Below are 17,241 nucleotides of genomic sequence, written 5' to 3'. Positions count from 1 at the left end.
CAATAAAATAAAACATTTATTTGTTTATTTATTTTCTGTGAACACATTTACTAATGAAGTGATAAAGTGTCTGTTAAAAATATATGCAGTAAATATGCATACAAATATACCTCATGCAACTAGCTATTTATAATATTATTGTATGTATTTGTACAAAATGCATTTGTCATTGAAGAGATTCGTTCAAAAAACTCTGATTCATCCAGTAATGAAACTAGTAAAGTGTATGAGTGAGTCATTGAATCATTCATTCAAGAGATTTGTTCAAAAAACGCTGATTCATTCAGTAATGAAACAAGTGAATTGTATGAGTGAGTCATTGAATCATTCATTCAAGAGATTCGTTCAAAAAACGCTGATTCATCCAGTAATGAAACAAGTAAAGTGTATGAGTGAGTCATTGAATCATTCATTCAAGAGATTCGTTCAAAAACGCTGATTTATCCAGTAATGAAACAAGTAAATTGTATGAGTGAGTCATTGAATCATTCATTCAAGAGATTCGTTCAAAAACGTTAATTCATCCAGTAATGAAACAAGTAAAGTGTATGAGTGAGTCATTGAATCATTAATTCAAGAGATTCGTTCAAAAACGCTGATTCATCCAGTAATGAAACAAGTGGGGCCTTTATGAGTGAGTCATTGAATCATTAATTCAAGAGATTCGTTCAAAAAACGCTGATTCATCCAGTAATGAAACAAGTAAAGTGTATGAGTGAGTCATTGAATCATTCATTCAAGAGATTCGTTCAAAAACGTTAATTCATCCAGTAATGAAACAAGTAAAGTGTATGAGTGAGTCATTGAATCATTAATTCAAGAGATTCGTTCAAAAACGCTGATTCATCCAGTAATGAAACAAGTGGGGCCTTTATGAGTGAGTCATTGAATCATTCATTCAAGCATTTTTTTTTTTTTAAATAGACCACAGAAATTAACATTTTGTCAGAACATAATGACATGTTATTTTGTTTTGTTGTCTGTTCAGAATCGCGGGAGGATCGTGATCTCTATTTGAAACAAAGAAATCGTGAATCTAAATTTCTCTAGAATCATGCAGCTCTATTTCAAACTCTATTCATACCTTCAAAGTGCATCTTACGCATTACTATACGCCAAGTACAGAAAGATGTCTAAGACGTCTGACGGACGAGATAAGAATTGTGCTTAAACTTTCAGGCTCTGAATCTGTCAGAAGTGCTTCTGCTTTAGTCCTTTGACTGACGGACACACTTATTGTGCACGTGGCAAAGCTTGAGATTCAAATCAACCCTCGTGCAAGTAAAATACAAGTTTAACGGCCCATGATCCCTTAGTGTAAAGAAGCTTCAGAGGAACGTCAGATGGAAAGAAGCCAGACAGACGCAAGAGCTCTTCTTGAGTAAACAAGCCCACGGAAAGCCTGGGAGAGCAGCGTAAACACTTCCTCAGAGAAGGGGCTCGGTTCATCAGGGCTAATATAACTTCATGACATGGACGAGATGGGATGTGCCGTATCGGGTGGCCTGGATATGAACACGCTCCATGAGGAAAACCGATCCGTGTTTGGTGACACAGAACATGACGACTGGAGTGGATGTCAACACACTTGTATGGGGTTTATTTTCCATGTCTTTAGGGATATAAAATTTAACTACATCTCTTTGAGTTTGAAGAGTGAAACGGAGAATGGAAAAATAGGCCTGGGCGAGAGGGATCTTAAAATCTTGAATTGAATGAAAATGAAAACATCAGGAAAGCAAAAAGAAGTTATGCGGGAATGTAGACCCAAATAAAATGAAGAATATAGATGTCAAGATTATTCAGGTCTTACCACTGATAGTGATGCCCAGCTCCACTCCTCTTTTCTTCTGCAGCTTCACATGGAAAGTTCCACTGCTAGGCACAACAGATTCTGGCCATACAGCAAAGTAAGTAATACATTATGTTGAAACACAAATACCGATTTTCAATCAAATACCAATAGAAACTGAAATAGTTCATGTTTTATGAACTCTCAGTGGAAATCACGGGAAAGCTCACTAACCTGCCACATCAAACTCAATCTCTAGTGTGACCTTATTGGCCAGAGCAGCATCTCGGAGCAGCTGATTGGCCTCTTCCAGCGTTCCATCTTCTGTAGGAATTCCGTTGATGGATAAGACTCTGTCTCCAACCTGGAGAAGCCCACACCTGCCAATCAAAACGAGAGAAGTACTAAAAAGCTCTAGAAATATTGGTGGTTTCTTGTTTCCTTCATCCAGGGATTGATTTTAATTGACCTATCGGTAAGCCCCTCCCCTCGAACGCAGACGAGCCAATGGCAGTTGAGTATCAGTTGCACGGGGACCGGAACTCGGACATCTTTAGGTTTCGGCGCCATAGAGAAACATTGAAAGATCTGAAGCACTCATGGGTTTGATGGTTTTTATGTAAAAAAAATGGTAATGGGATTTCTTTTATTACATTTCTTAAACCCAACCAAGACTAAGATTAAGATTAAGTTGAGTATTTATCCAATGATGTGGACCTGGTTCCTTAAGGATTCAACCCCAATCCCAATCAAGACGAAAACGTCCATGCTAACGTATAAACCTAAATATCTAACTGTGCTCATGTCATGTACAGACTGGTTTACAATTCATTGCCTCTCCATATTAAACTGGTTAAATGTAAATTAATTTAGTCTTACTCTGCGGTACATGAACAGTGTTGATCCTGGATGTTGTTCATCTGTGATCGTGACGACCGTAATGTGGATTCTCCCGCATGCATTGCGATCTGTTACCCTTGTTTCCAAATTAATCTTGTTACCTACCGTATTTATTTTTAAAAATCTTTTATATATCCCTCCATGGCATATTTAAATCCTGCATGAATGCTCCTCGACGAGAGGTGGTCCCCCTGAGTCCAAAATTTATCAAAAACATCTTGGGACAAGGTTTTCACACTGACAGCTGTCATTGAATGACAGTTAGCAACTCTATTTGTTTGTCCGAGTTCGCAACAGTAACTAAGGGGGACGGGGCTTACCGATACCCCTTTTCCACCAACAAGAACCGGGTGCTGGTTCAGAGCCAGAGCCAAAGCTGGTTCAGAGTTGGTTCGACTGACGAGCTTACTAAGAACCGGTTTGCCTTTCCACCGGCTAGAGAGCCACAACAGAGCCAGATCTTACGTCACTGTATACGTCTCATGTTGCCCAGCAACCGCTAGTGCGGTAGCGCCAAACACAAACACGCCAGGCTTGTTCGAGATGCATCGGCTTCTCGCAGATCGATCGCCGCATGACATAAAAGCACTGCGATAGCGATCTAAAAGCACAAGGAGTCGTATGCTCTCCAAACACTCCCGCAGCTCCGATCGGTCCTCGCCGCTCCGATGCATCTCGAACAAGCCATCAACAACAACGGACGTTGCAATACTATGGATGCTCATGGGTTTGCAAAAATACATCGGAATCCAACGCGTTCGTGCAGCTCGCCGTAACTTACATAGACGGATATTATAATTGAGCTGCTATTAGCTCGACTAGCTGCTATTTAAAAATGGCGGTCACAAGTTTCACAAGACGAATGTCTTGTTGGTCACGGTAACCCCGCCCCCAGCCCCTGACGCAAGCGGTTCTTTCTTGGCTCCGTTCTAGACCCTGCAATGATTTGGTGCTACTTAAGAACCAGTTTTACTGGTTCGGAGCTGGTGCTTTGGCGGTGGAAAAACAAAGAACCAATTTGAAACTAGGCTCTGGCTCCGAACCAGCACCAGCTCTGCCTTGGTGGAAAAGGGGTACGATAGGTCAATTGGGCGGTTCTTGGCCAAAATAAGGTATAAAGTGGACCAGACTTCATGCAAATGTCACAAGTCTGACTTACAATAAGCATATTGTATTCACATGGTTCTAAATGCAAGCCGAATGTCACTGCGGGAAGCCGTGTATGTATGGATGACAACAACTGACCTGACATTTAGTGACTTCAAGGCCAAACACCACAAATGTCACACACTGCCACAGTACAATACAGCTCAACACACATCAGATCACTCGCTTCATGGTACAACAATCTCACACCGGGACTGACTCACGCACTGAGCTACAAAAACAAACAGAAACGGACACATTTACAGGTTTGAATATATATGGCGAGTTTGTTTAGGGTCTCATCCAGTGACAGCAAATAAAAGTAGAGCTTGACTCTGTCATGGTGAGGCATTTTCTTGTGCCGGGTTTGCTGACATTAGAGAGAATGTGTGGATGAAGAAAGCAAATTGTTAGCAAAACAGCTAAAAAAGCACCTTTGTATGAACTTAGTCTCAGATGTTTCTCCTAAAATTCCTACAAAGAGACCTAAATGACTGACATAAAGTAAGAGTTTTGGAGAGAGCAATAGTTAACCAAACGCTAGCAAAAGTTAGCAAAGCAGCAGATGTCTCAGATGCTTATCCTAAACTTCATTTGGATGAATTGAAACAAGAAACAAGACCATCGTTGATATACAGCAAGAACTCAGAACTATGGTTAGCAAAATGTTAGCAATGTTAGCTGAAATAACACCTGTATGAAATGATACCTACATTGCTGAAATGCAGTAAGAGTTATAGAGAGAACAATAGTTACTGTGGCCAGCCAAACTCTAGCAAAAGTTAGCAAAGCAGCAGATGTAGCACCTTTGTCTAAGATGCTATCCCCTTTGGACAAATAAAAAGAGACCCAAATGAGACAATTGTTGACAGACAGTAAGAAGAGCTATAGTTAGCAAAATGCTAGCAAACGTTAGAGTAACAAATCAGCTGAGAAGGCACATTTCTATTAACTTAGCCTTAGATTTTTCTCCATTCTGGTAGACAAATAAAAAGTGACCCATGAGACAATTTTTGACATGCAGGAAGCATTTTGAGCTACAGTTAACCAAATTGTAGCATAGCAAAACAGCTGAGTCCGTCTGTGGCAACTTAGTTTCGGATGTTATGATTTTCTGGATAAATAAAAAGAGACCGTGAGACAATTGTTGGCATGCAAGAAGAGTTAGACTTAGCCAAATGTTAAAAGTTAGCAAAGCAAACTTATTTTCAGACATTTCTTATAAAATATCTTTGGACAAATAGTAAGAGACCCAAATGAGACAAGCAAAATGTTAGTAAAAGTTAACAAAGCTGCTGATGAAGCAACTCAGTCTCAGATGTTTCTCCAAAATATCTTTGGACAAACACAAAGAGACCCAATTGAGACAATTGTTGACATGCAGTAAGAGCTCTCATCTGCTCTCAGAACAATCTGATGAGAAATGTTGAGATTTTGAACTTCCAATTGAAGACTTTGGTATCTTGGCATATCCAAGAGCTGTTTGAGACATCACTGAGATCTCTTATGAAACTCTAGTTGCGACGTGAGATTATGGGGTCTTTTTCTCAGGAGAAACATCTGAGAAGCATACTGTAAGCTAGGATCCATTGGCTCTCCATTTAGTATCAAAGCTGTCTAAGAAAACGCATGTTCAGATGAGATGCTGAAGACGTTCTTTTGTGATTTTTCTTTCCAGTGGATATAGAGTTTAGTTTTGGAGACCCTTCCTAAACTTTTCTCTCCCTTTTAACACAAAATGCAACAGTGACACATTCCAGTCTCTAAATATATTAAAAATTAATGCCTCTTTCTTAAACGTTGCTGATAAAAGGCGTGATTTTTGCTGTGTGAGTCTCCTGCCGAGTGTTGACCCAGATTCTGAGGTAATATCAACACACATCCAGCTTGATCATTTTCAAGCGCCTCTCTCCGAGACAGTGTACGCCTGCTCTGTCGTACGGCATAATCTTTTAAAAAAATAAAAATAAAAGTCTTTACAAGATCTGGTTGCATTTTTAACGGATCCTCAGTCTGCTGTGGCACTGAATAGTGTTTTTATATGTGCATGATTGAGCTTGGATATAACGGTTGAGTTCAAGTTTGGGACGTACCTTTCGGCTGAGCTGTCCGGCTCGATGAAGCGTATAAGAGGGGGTGCGGAGAGGGTCTCTGTCGCAAATATTCCACCTTGTAGCTGAACCCCAAAACCATTGAGAGGGTCTCCTCTCAGAGTGACCTCACTGGACTCTGTGTGGACTATCTGACCACCAGGGCCCACAGAACTTGAGGCTAAAGACACGGCTAAAGAGAAACATTAACACAGAAGTATCATTAATGTACTGGATTGAACCCATTAAGGGACCATTCACAGAAGATGTTTTTGCATTTAAAAACACGAGGCAAAGGGAATTGGAATGGAAAAAAAAAAACCTGCAAGGTGAAGAGATGCATTTAAAAAAAAGTTGAACTACTGTGTCATGCACGAGACACAAACGCAATGGTCGAACAAGCTATTGTTTGCACACAAAAAAACAATGGAAAAGCAGCGCAGTTGAGTGCAAAAAACGAGTTCTGTGTGAACAGTCCCTAAAAGTGAATCTATTTCCAAAACCTAGTGAAAAATCTATCCAAGATGGAGGAATGAAGCAAGATGTGTTGTTAGTGCTTTTTGTTGCTATCTTAGCAACATGCTAACATTTCTGCAAGTGAAAATTGTTTTACTGATAGATAAAAACAGCTGAATAACAAGTAGACTAGTTAGACTGTGTTTCTAACAGTCCTTAGAGTACTGTGTTGTTAGCTTAGCAACATGCTAACATTTCTACAAGTGAAAATTGTTTTATTGATAGATAAAAAACAGTTGAATAACTTAGACTAGTTAGACTGTGTTTCTAACAGTGCTTAGAGTACTGTGTTGTTAGCTTAGCAACATGCTAACACCAGTTCAATCGACAGATAAATAGGTCAATCTAATTAAAAAATGGATTATTTACCCAATAATCGTGTGCGCTAGGTATTGCTTAGTTGTGCCTGGAGTTCTGAGTCATTAGCTTAGCAATATGCTAATATTTGTAGGTAAGTAAAAAGTTTAATTGACACATAAAAAATTGTTAAACTAATTAAAAAACAGACTATTTAGCCAATATCTGCATGCTATGTTGCCTAACAGTGCTTATGGTGCATTCAAATCCTTCTGGGAAGTTTGTATTTATAGTTGGAAGGTTGTAATTAGGTGCGCTTAAACCAGTTTGGTCTGAGCAAGACCTTTTCTACAAAAAAGCAGCAAGATTTTTTAAAAACAATATGATGAATTAAGAATACTCATCAGGTGTGTTTTTGCTTTTTTATGTATTTATTGAATTTATAAAAGTGTTGTAAACTGGCTTGTATCTATATTATATCGTAATTGCGATATGCTATCATAATTTGTACATGCAACTTAGCTAGTTGAGTCCACCATGTTTTCTTACTTACACGGCGCAAACTCGGAGGCTGTTTCTTCACTTTTTTGGTGGCATTCATATGCATTCGACCTATAAAAACGATCTTTCCGACATGACTTGTATGCACTAATAGACTATTGTGTAATTAGCTTAGCAACATGCTAACTTTAATTGTAGTTAAAGGTGTATAGTCTGTATGAAAAGCCATTTAAAAGCCTACTTAGAGCATTACAAATCAGTCATTTATAAGATATATTTTAGTTACTATGCTGTCTTAGACCCTTTCAAGCAGAAAATATCACAACATTAAAACCGATCCAGTCACCTACAGGAGCTCTTGTGCTCTTTTTTCCGCTGTCTTCTCTTTAGCATGGAGTTGCGCGGGCTCATGGGAGGAGCGGCCCGGGGCAGCGTGCTGGAACCCTGGCTGGTCATGCCCGATGTGGTGGTGGACCCAGGAGAGAAGTTAGTGCAGACTAAAGCTAAGGAGAAGAGAGTGGATAACAGAGAGAAACTCAGGCAGTGTAACTGTATTTTAAAAAGAATTAATCAAAGAGATGGCAATGGTCCAATTGACTGAGTGGCTCACTGCAGGTTAATGATCCATATTCTATTGGTCCCTTGCTAGTCTTTGCAGATCTATCCACTCCTCTATGCATTTGTTATTTAAGGGGATGTTATATTCGATTTTGAGGCAACCACTGGGAGTTGGATGTCTGGGTTAGAACAATTTTCCATATTAACGTAATGCCATTTCACAAGTAAAAGAAGATGGATGATAGAGAAATAGATTTCATGAAGAAAATGTGAAAACTAAATTATGACTGTTTTGGAGCAAAAGCAAAACAAAAAACACTGCAAAATTGTGCTGTCACATTAGCAACATTTCCAAAAACATCCATTGTCTATTGTCCATGTAGCGATGTACTAAGCACCTTTCCTTCAAGGTGCGTGACCAACTTGAACACTTAATCGAATGGGACGCTAGCCAAATAAAAAAATCCAATTACACTTAAAATAATTGGTTTTCCAAAGATAGTTTATGTGATTTTAGGTCGTTTTTTCAATAAGTTTGGTTTCAGTTAGTTATTTGATGCTATAAAAACAGGGTGTAACGTCATGATTGCCAGCTGTGCTTGAGATTGAGTCAGGACTCTAGCTACGAACAACATAATCAACAACGACCGTTACAGGGATATTTTGGCTTTATTTGTCTACAGTAGAAGGAAGAGGAGAATTGTCAATTTTGATTCCATGGTGACTTTAAATGAGTGTATATCATCTGGAAAATTTTGCAGAACAACGGTAAGTGTTTGGCACTTTAATGCCCATTTAATATTTGCAGTATTTTTACTGCGTTTGAAAATACTCATTTTAAAAGGGGATAACTGTAACTTTAAAAATGATTTATTGTGGTTACATTTGCAGTAATCCTGAGAGCTGGATGGGTTACTGGAAGCAGAGGTCCATGTCGATGTCTTGCAGTGACCAGGATGTTGAGAATGGCAGTAGTTCACACAGGGGTCCCAGCAGTGCGGGTGGTCACTTTTCTGAACTTTCACTAAACACACAAAATGAATGACTAAATTGAGTTGAGAAATGAATTACATGCTTTTCAGAATAAATAATGACAAAATGGTTAAAAACATTTAATTTTTTTACATATGCAACTTTATGTACTCCAACTATGTGGTGTTCTTTAAATATTGTTCTCATTAATACTCATTTGAACACTGAAATCCATCATTTGGAGTCTTGAGGGTCCATTGAAGTCGCATTATCGTCTCTAATACTGGTCTGTGGAAAATGAATGTGCATGCAAAACAATGAGAAAGCTCATTAGCAAACAGGCTAATGAAGTCCTGCTGCTAGAGGCAGGCCGTATAATTGAGTGCCTCTGTTTGTGCTTGTTCTCATTTGTTCTGGAGGACTGCAGTATCTCCAAGCTCTTATAATGCAGTAAGTCTGACGGTAGCAGAAGACTGAATTTAAAAGACAGTATAATTTATTTGATAAATTAATGAAGCACACTTGTAATTTATTACAGGGCAGTGGTTTTGGACCCAGATTCTGGACATCAAGTGACGACCAAATGCAGAATCACAATTGTTTATCACACAAAATTAATAAAAAATGTAAAAAAAACAAAATAAAAAAAAAACTAATTTTAAAAGTATTAATATTACCATAGACTGTGAAAGCCTACCAACTGGCAACATTATTAATAAAACATAGGCTGAATATTATGATTGTAATCATGACAGCCTCACAAGTCCAAAGATGGCACTGATGTAAATAAGGTCTATATCTTGTAATTGGGACTTTATTTCTCATAACTGGGAATTTATTTCTCATAATTGCGACTACATCAAAATTGCGACAGCATTTCTCGTAATTGCGACTATCTTGTACTTGTGCCTTTTTTCTCATGATTGCAACTTAATTTTACAAAATTTGACTTTATTTCTCATAATTGTGACTATAACTAATAAGTGTGATTTTATATCTCATAATTGTAACTATTTCCCATAATTGAGTCCTATTCTTGTAACTGGGACTTTATTTCTCGCACTTGCGACTATATATCTCATAAGTGCTACTTATTTTTTATTATTTTGTGAATGGGACTCTGATTGGTTTATTGCACGTAGAGCCCAAAACACACCCATTACCCATTAAGAAAATAGGGTCAACCCTTTTAGACCATGCACCGGTTGCGCCGACCATTTTTCCCATCGTTAAACTAGCAAAAGTGGATTTGGACACGCCCTAAGTGCACTTGCGCCCTGTGCTTTAGACCATGCTCTTAGATCCTTATAATATATCTCATAAATGTGACTATTTTAATTGTGACTATATCTCATAAATGTGACTATTTTAATTGTGACTTTATCTCATAAATGTGACAATTGTTATTGTGACTATATCTCATAAATGTGATTTTATTGTAATTGTGACTCATTTTATTGTAATTGTGACTATCTCATAAATGTGACTTGTTATTGTGACTATATCTCATAAATGTGACTTTATTGTAATTGTGACTATCTCATAAATGTGACTAGTTATTGTGACTATATCTCATAAATGTGACTTGTTATTGTGACTATCTCATAAATGTGACTTTTTTAGTAATTGAGACTATCTCATAAATGTGACTATCGTAATTGTGACTATATCTCATAAATGTAACTATTGTAATTGCGACTATATCTCATAAATGTGACTTCATCGTAATTGTGAATATATCTCATGATTGCGACTTGTAACTGTGACTTAATTTCTCATTTTTTTTGCTCATTTGTACATTATTTCTTGTAATTGTTACTGTATATCTCACAATTGAGACTATATCTCATAAGAAATTGTGATTTCTCACAATTGCACTTTTATTTCTCATAACCTGCGACTACTATTATTTTAAACTATATTTTAATATTTTCTCTGAAGTGGAAACAAGTACATTAAATGTATTCTGCATATTCTAAATGTATTCTATAGAATACGTAACTATACTTGAAAATACATAAAATACAAACCTTCTGCAGATAATAATTTCGATATTTGAACTTATTACTGAACCTAACATGCTTAGTATAATTTCCCTGCTGGAAAATCCATCTGAAGCTAGTAATTGTGTTTATGGATAATGGTAGCTAGTGTCTAGCTGGTCAAAGTTGGTCATTACCTGGTTGACCAGCCACCATATTCCAAAAATCAATCTTACCACCTTAAGCCTGTACGTCTAGCAGGCAACTGGTTTGTTCGTCCAAGGTGGTTTACCATTTTGAACCATAGAAACCAGCAACTATGTTCCAAAACACAGTACCAACTTGAGATGAATTTTCCAGCAGGGTATTAATGATGTGAAACACCACATCACATATGTGACATTCATCAACTTAACTTTAACTTAGCTTAGCTGTACCCTCCTCCAACTCTGGAAAACCATAAGAAGCTTTAAAACGCTTGGGGGGAAATGTGTGTATTTGTGTGTGTGGTTACACATTAAGGTTTTAATGAAGTCTACTCACTACTTTTAATCTTTAGTATGCTACTAAACAACCATCATCTCCTGCACACGCAACACTACATATTAGCATTATGTTTGTATTTTTGCCACACAGGATGTGATGAGACGCTAATCAATGCCACTTTCAGACAGATTTTCACAAGCCAGGTTAAATACTACTATCTGTTCGTGTGAGCACCAATGAAGCATCTTCTAACGTTTGAGCGCTAAATCCCTCTCGCTTGTGGCTTATGCTAAGCTCGTCTGCTATGTCTTGAAGAAACACAACTCTGTCTCTTGATGTGGGAATTGAGAACACCAGGAATGGTGACGGTAAAGTCTCCCGCACAGGCTGATGTGACGGGAGCTTAATTCGAGTAAGGAGATTACAATTCTGCTTTTTTAAGAGCACGTCATTTATCTAAAACACAAATTGAACCAGCAGGTGACTGGCGCTGAGGTTATTAGCAGTGGCTTGGGATAATTTGTTATAATTTTCGGTGTAGTTAATTTCTGTATTGTAAAATACAGACACACTATGCAAATGATTAATCTAAAAAAAAAAAAATCTGTTACTATCTAGACTACTTTCTAAATGTTGCTGTCTTCCATCCAAAGTAGGATGTGCAGTACCATCATGGGTCAATGACATAACGCTTTTTTTCTCTTCAGATCAACACTGTAAAAAAAGTTGCTGCCTTAAACATTCAAGTTGATTGTACTTAAAAAATGTAAGTAATTTCAACTTAAATTACAGTAAACTGACTTAAAAATGAGTTGAATCTTGTATAACTTGGGTAACTTATTTTGATGAGTTAAAGCAATGTGAAACATATGTTGTCATAACTTATTGATCATATCATTTTTTTTTAGTGTATTAATGTATTCAAAAAATACTTAGAAAATGCAATTCCTACATAGAATGACTTTAAAGTGAAATTCATTTTAGATATTTTGGGGAATAAAATCAAAAATGCATGTGAAAATATTAACTTTGATTGAGTTTGTTCAAATACTGTAAATATTGGAAAAAAGTTTGTCCGCCAAATCATGTGATGCAACCAATCATACGGTATCATAATTGAATTGAATTTAACATAATTTTAAGTATCATAATTTAAACTTTGTATGACAAGGCAAAGTCAGTTCAGGTTAAATTAAATGTGATACAAAAATGTGTAATATTAAGGGGAAAAGAAACGTTTACCATGAAAATACTTAAGATATTTTATAGTGTATGATTATTTTTACAACACCCCATTACATTTAAATTTAAGCATTTTGTTGTCTTTTCAAAATGAAACCAATGTTAATACAAATATTACATTTGTAAGGTCTTATCATGTGCATTTAATGCACAATAAATGACAAGCGTCAATCTGATTGGATAACTTCTACCATATGTAACATAATATCAATGTTGCTTTGAATATACCAAATATGTATATCTATTAAGATCTCAAAGACAGCGATCCCAAATGAGCTGGTTACCAGACATGCTTTATTTTCTTCCCCTAACAAGGTCAGCTATAATATTTGCATATGGAAAATGAGAATTCCAAAAGTAGGAGTCATTTGGCAAAATATCAAACTCCATTTATTCTCCCAAATTTCTCTGACATTTCGACACGGGCCCAGCGAGTGGGTGTCAATTCTTGATTGAAGTCATGCCGGGGCTCACACGCAAATACATTTTTCCATCATTATATCCTTCCACCTCCCCTCTCGGGTTCTCAGCGCGGCAGGGAATGACCTATATAGTGTCAGATCAGATGCTGAAAAACTAAACCACTTTACTTGTCCGTATCCGTTAGGGACGTTTGTACCTGTGCCCAAAAATCTGGACGTCAAGGATGTCCTGGCATCATAAACTCAAGAAAGCAATGTATCAATTCAAGAGGCCATCTTGGAGCTTTAGCAGGCGTAATTAAATGCTGAGCAGCAGAAACATGGCGGCAGACGTGGGGCAAGAATTAGACTAGGTTGAAATCGATGGGCATCAACGGTTCTGGACGATTGGAGAACCAGAAGAAGCAAGTTTGAAGTTTCAACGTCGTCTATAATTGGACCAATCATTGGTTGCATCCAATAAAGTCCTGCAATTACATCATACGCTCTATGATAATACGCTATTGATTAGATTCTCAGAGGATCTCATGCATGCTGTAAAAGCGTATACTAATTCAGGCTTTTAACAAAATGTGGTCTGCACCATTGGACATCTGTTCATCTCCTGAATTTGCATATAAACGGGGCTGAAAAGAACTAATCTGGGTCTTCGTCCACCGCGTCTCGGTTTATTATCGGGCCGCAGCCTGTTGGTTTTCTAGGGTGAGCGGGTCTCCGTGATTAAATCTGTCCCGCAGTCTAAAACTCGTGGGGCGACATCAAGCAGAGCGAGAAGCTAATTAAATGAGATGACAGCAGATGAGATGACAGAGCAAGTTTCGGCATCCACGTTTTCTCGTCCTCATTTGGGCATCCGAGGAGGATACATGTGAAGTGTATATCGCTATAATTAGCAAGAAAATGATGTGACCTCCTTTGAAATAAACAGAGAAAGAGTTGCCGTAACCCTTGTTAAAAAGCACTGTGGTTCAATGTGAAGGTTTTGAATGACTACCATGATCAAACACCATTACATTTTCATGATAATAAAATTAACCCTTAAACAAACACCTCCTCCTTCAATGAATGTATATTTTTTCTGCACAATAATTATTGAATCTTTGATGACTGAATAAGTGCAGTTCACCTTTATACCTCAAGGTGGTTGAAAATGGTTTTGATAATATGTTTGAGATGGCGAATATGAGCCAGATGCTGAATGTACTGGGAAATGAGCTCTGACGAGGACAGTGATGATGGTATGAAACATCTGCTCAAACTGAACCCTTCCAAGCTCCAGAAGATAACAAAATATGCTTTATTTTATTCTTCTGTAATTGTTACTCTAATATCAGGAGTGCTTTACATTGTTCTGGGTCGCTAAAGACCTGAATAATGATTGGTGAGACATTCATGCGTTTAAAGGTTAAATATAATAATTTATTTGCTAAATGACAAATAAGACTGCCCAAGGATAAAGAAAGCAAAACAATGTTTTAAAATATAGTTTAAAATACTTGCAAGTTGTTCGTGTAATTTGTTAATTCATTGTTTCGAAGATTTTTCTTCTTTTTTTACATTTTCTTATGCTGTGCTCAACCAACCAAAAATACTAATAAAAATGTACACCTTGTGAGCTTAATCATTATTAAAAAATTTTTTAAAAAAAAGTATTTTTACAAATGTCATGACTGACATTTGGTGAGCGAAAGTTTCGCAATGTTTACAATACTTTTATAAACTATTTCTTTTTATTTATATTTAATCACATCAAATATATATTAATAATTAATTTGCTCAATGACTGTCTCAGATAAAACGGGGAAAACATTAGCAATCCATGTACCAACTTCTTTGAAATGTAATGTATCTACTTATGGTTTCTTATGTTTTAGTAAAAAAATTATTATTATTATTTTATTTTTTACAAATTAAATGACCCTTAAAATATCATGTGGTGTAAACATTAAGTAAAAAGTAAGACACATTTTTTATACACCAACATGTCATTTTAAGGTTTTTTTTTTTTTATATATCGTGAATTATCAATTGTTAAATATAACTGTATTTTATCACATGGCTGTACCACATGCTATTTTACAATCCGCCATGATTTTGATTTGGTGGACGAAAGTTTCTCAATGTTTATAATATTTTTATAAACGATTTTTTTTTTATTATTAATATTTAATCATATTAAATATATTTTTCCCCGGATTTTTTTTAATTATTTTTTTTAAGAAAATAAAAACATTATTATTATTATTATATTATAGAAGACATGTATGACTATTTAAAAAAAAAAGGATAAAAAATAAATAAAAAAAAGGATAAAAAAAAAGTGTTGTGTCATTGACCCATGTGTTACATTCACAGACAGTTCTCCAGACACAGTTAAGGCCTGTTCCAAGATCAGATTTAGCCATCTGCTGAAGACGCCTCTGATTAAGCCTAATCCATGTCTGGAAAACTGCGCCAAATTCCACATTTTTCCCCCCCTTCTCTCACCAGTGTCCTGGGGTTTTCCGGACAGGCGTGTTTGGTGTGCGGGTAGGATCTCGAGTTTGGTCTGATCAGAAGTGCTGGCCAGCAGCTGCGTTGCCTCCAGGACCGAGCAGTGCTCTGTGCTGGTGCCGTCTATAGACAGAATATGATCACCCACATGCAACGCTCCTGACCTGAGAGGCAAACAGAGAACTGCTAGAACTGTCATAAATGTGGGAAGTGTTAGAGACAACAGTATAACTGATCTAAATGACCATATTAATAATGTGTCACAATATGGATGGATGTTAAACACATAGCGAATTATGTTTCTTCTAGTCTTCAAAATGTTGTGAAACAGTAATATACTGTATAAACTGCATACCAAAAATGAGTCTTATGATTCCAATGCTAAACAAAAACAATAACAATGAAGTCTCAAGCACTTTAATAACTATAAGAGATTAAGAATAACCATCGCATTTTTCTGTTTGAGTTCAACTGTATTCAACAGAAAAGAATTTCTGTGGAAATTGTTTGTGGAAAAAAACAGTAAAAACGAGTTTTACCATCAATTTACATAAAAATAAATAATATCAGTTTTGCAGTTTTTTTAAAGAAATTAAATCCTTCATGTAAGAACGAATTTATGTAGGAAGATTGAACAATTTAGGTAAAAAGTAAATAATTTTGGGAAGAAGGGTTTAACAAACAATTTACAATTATGTAAAAAGACTTTTACTATAAGTTTACAATAAATGATATCAGTTTTGCAACTTTTTTGCAACATTTATGTAAGAATGGTTTTACAAACAATTTATGTAGGAAGATTAAAAACATTTACATAAAATTGGCTTTGTGAACAATTTAGGTAAAAAGTAAGAAGGGTTTAACAAACAATTTACAATTATGTAAAAAGACTTTTACCATAAATTTACAATAAATGATATCAGTTTTGCAACTTTTTTGCAACATTTACGTAAGAATGGTTTTACAAACAATTTATGTAGGAAGATTAAAAACATTTACATAAAATTGGCTTTGCAATTTTTTAAATAAAAAAAAGTATGGTTGTACAAACAATTTATGTGAAAATAAATTCAATTATGTAAAAAAAAAGTTTTACGATCAATTTGCAAAAAAATTAATAAAATCAGTTGTGCACTAAAATGGTTTGACAGAAATAAAATGCTTTACGAAAGGCTTTATGTAGGAAGATTTAAAAACATTCACATAAAATTGGCTTTGTGAACAATTTAGGTAAATTATACATTTGTATACATTTGTGGAAGAAATATTTTACTTTAATTTAAATGATTCATTATTCAATTATACATTAATTGTTTCTGAAACTATTTTCATGCAAATTATATTAATTTTATGTAAGAAAAGATAAAATCATTTACAGAATGGTTTATAAACAAGGTTTTTACGTAAGGATGATTTTATACATATAAATATAAACAGTTGAAATAAAAAAAAGTTGTGTAAGTTTGGTATTAAAAAAATTAAGAATTAGAATAATTGAAAAAACTATTAACATGCTAGAATTTTTTTTTCTCAAACAATTTACGTAAGAAAAACACTTAAAAGTGGTTTTACAATTTACACAGAAAGTAGCTGTGCTCGTGTTTGATGAATGAGGCCCATTGAGAGTGTACCTGTCCACCACGCTAGCGGACTTGATCTTGTCGATGACGATGGCCTGTTTGTTCCTGTGCATGGCAGTGGTCAGAGTAATTCCCAGACTCGCTCCGGGCGCCTTGGCGATCTCCACCAGCAGCGGACCGGAAGCGTTTGTCACCGAGTCTGGAAGCCAGGTGATAAGGACAAACAAGGATAGCATTGTTACGGTGTGGTTTAGCTGTGGTTTC

The 17,241-nt window shown here is 36.1% G+C and overlaps 1 protein-coding gene across 3 annotated transcripts in view; it reads right to left on the bottom strand.

The window, feature by feature from the left end:
• The window catches only part of grip2b (glutamate receptor interacting protein 2b), a 115,550-nt gene that overhangs the window by 18,959 nt on the left and 79,350 nt on the right, over window positions 1-17,241 (bottom strand). For all 3 annotated transcript variants that reach the window (XM_084416672.1, XM_084416673.1, XM_084416674.1), the window contains exons 8-14: window positions 17,029-17,176; window positions 15,392-15,561; window positions 8,684-8,824; window positions 7,593-7,745; window positions 5,932-6,121; window positions 2,027-2,172; window positions 1,814-1,894 (exon numbers count right to left, since the gene is read on the bottom strand). In XM_084416672.1, the coding sequence (XP_084272798.1) occupies window positions 1,814-1,894; window positions 2,027-2,172; window positions 5,932-6,121; window positions 7,593-7,745; window positions 8,684-8,824; window positions 15,392-15,561; window positions 17,029-17,176 (1,029 nt within the window). The remainder of the gene's footprint in view (window positions 1-1,813; window positions 1,895-2,026; window positions 2,173-5,931; window positions 6,122-7,592; window positions 7,746-8,683; window positions 8,825-15,391; window positions 15,562-17,028; window positions 17,177-17,241) is intronic.

This window comes from Rutilus rutilus (genome assembly GCF_951802725.1).
Source record: "Rutilus rutilus genome assembly, chromosome: 8".
Taxonomy (NCBI): Eukaryota; Metazoa; Chordata; class Actinopteri; order Cypriniformes; family Leuciscidae; genus Rutilus; species Rutilus rutilus.
Note: the sequence above shows the minus strand (reverse complement) of the source record. Positions and strands in the feature narration are given on the sequence as shown.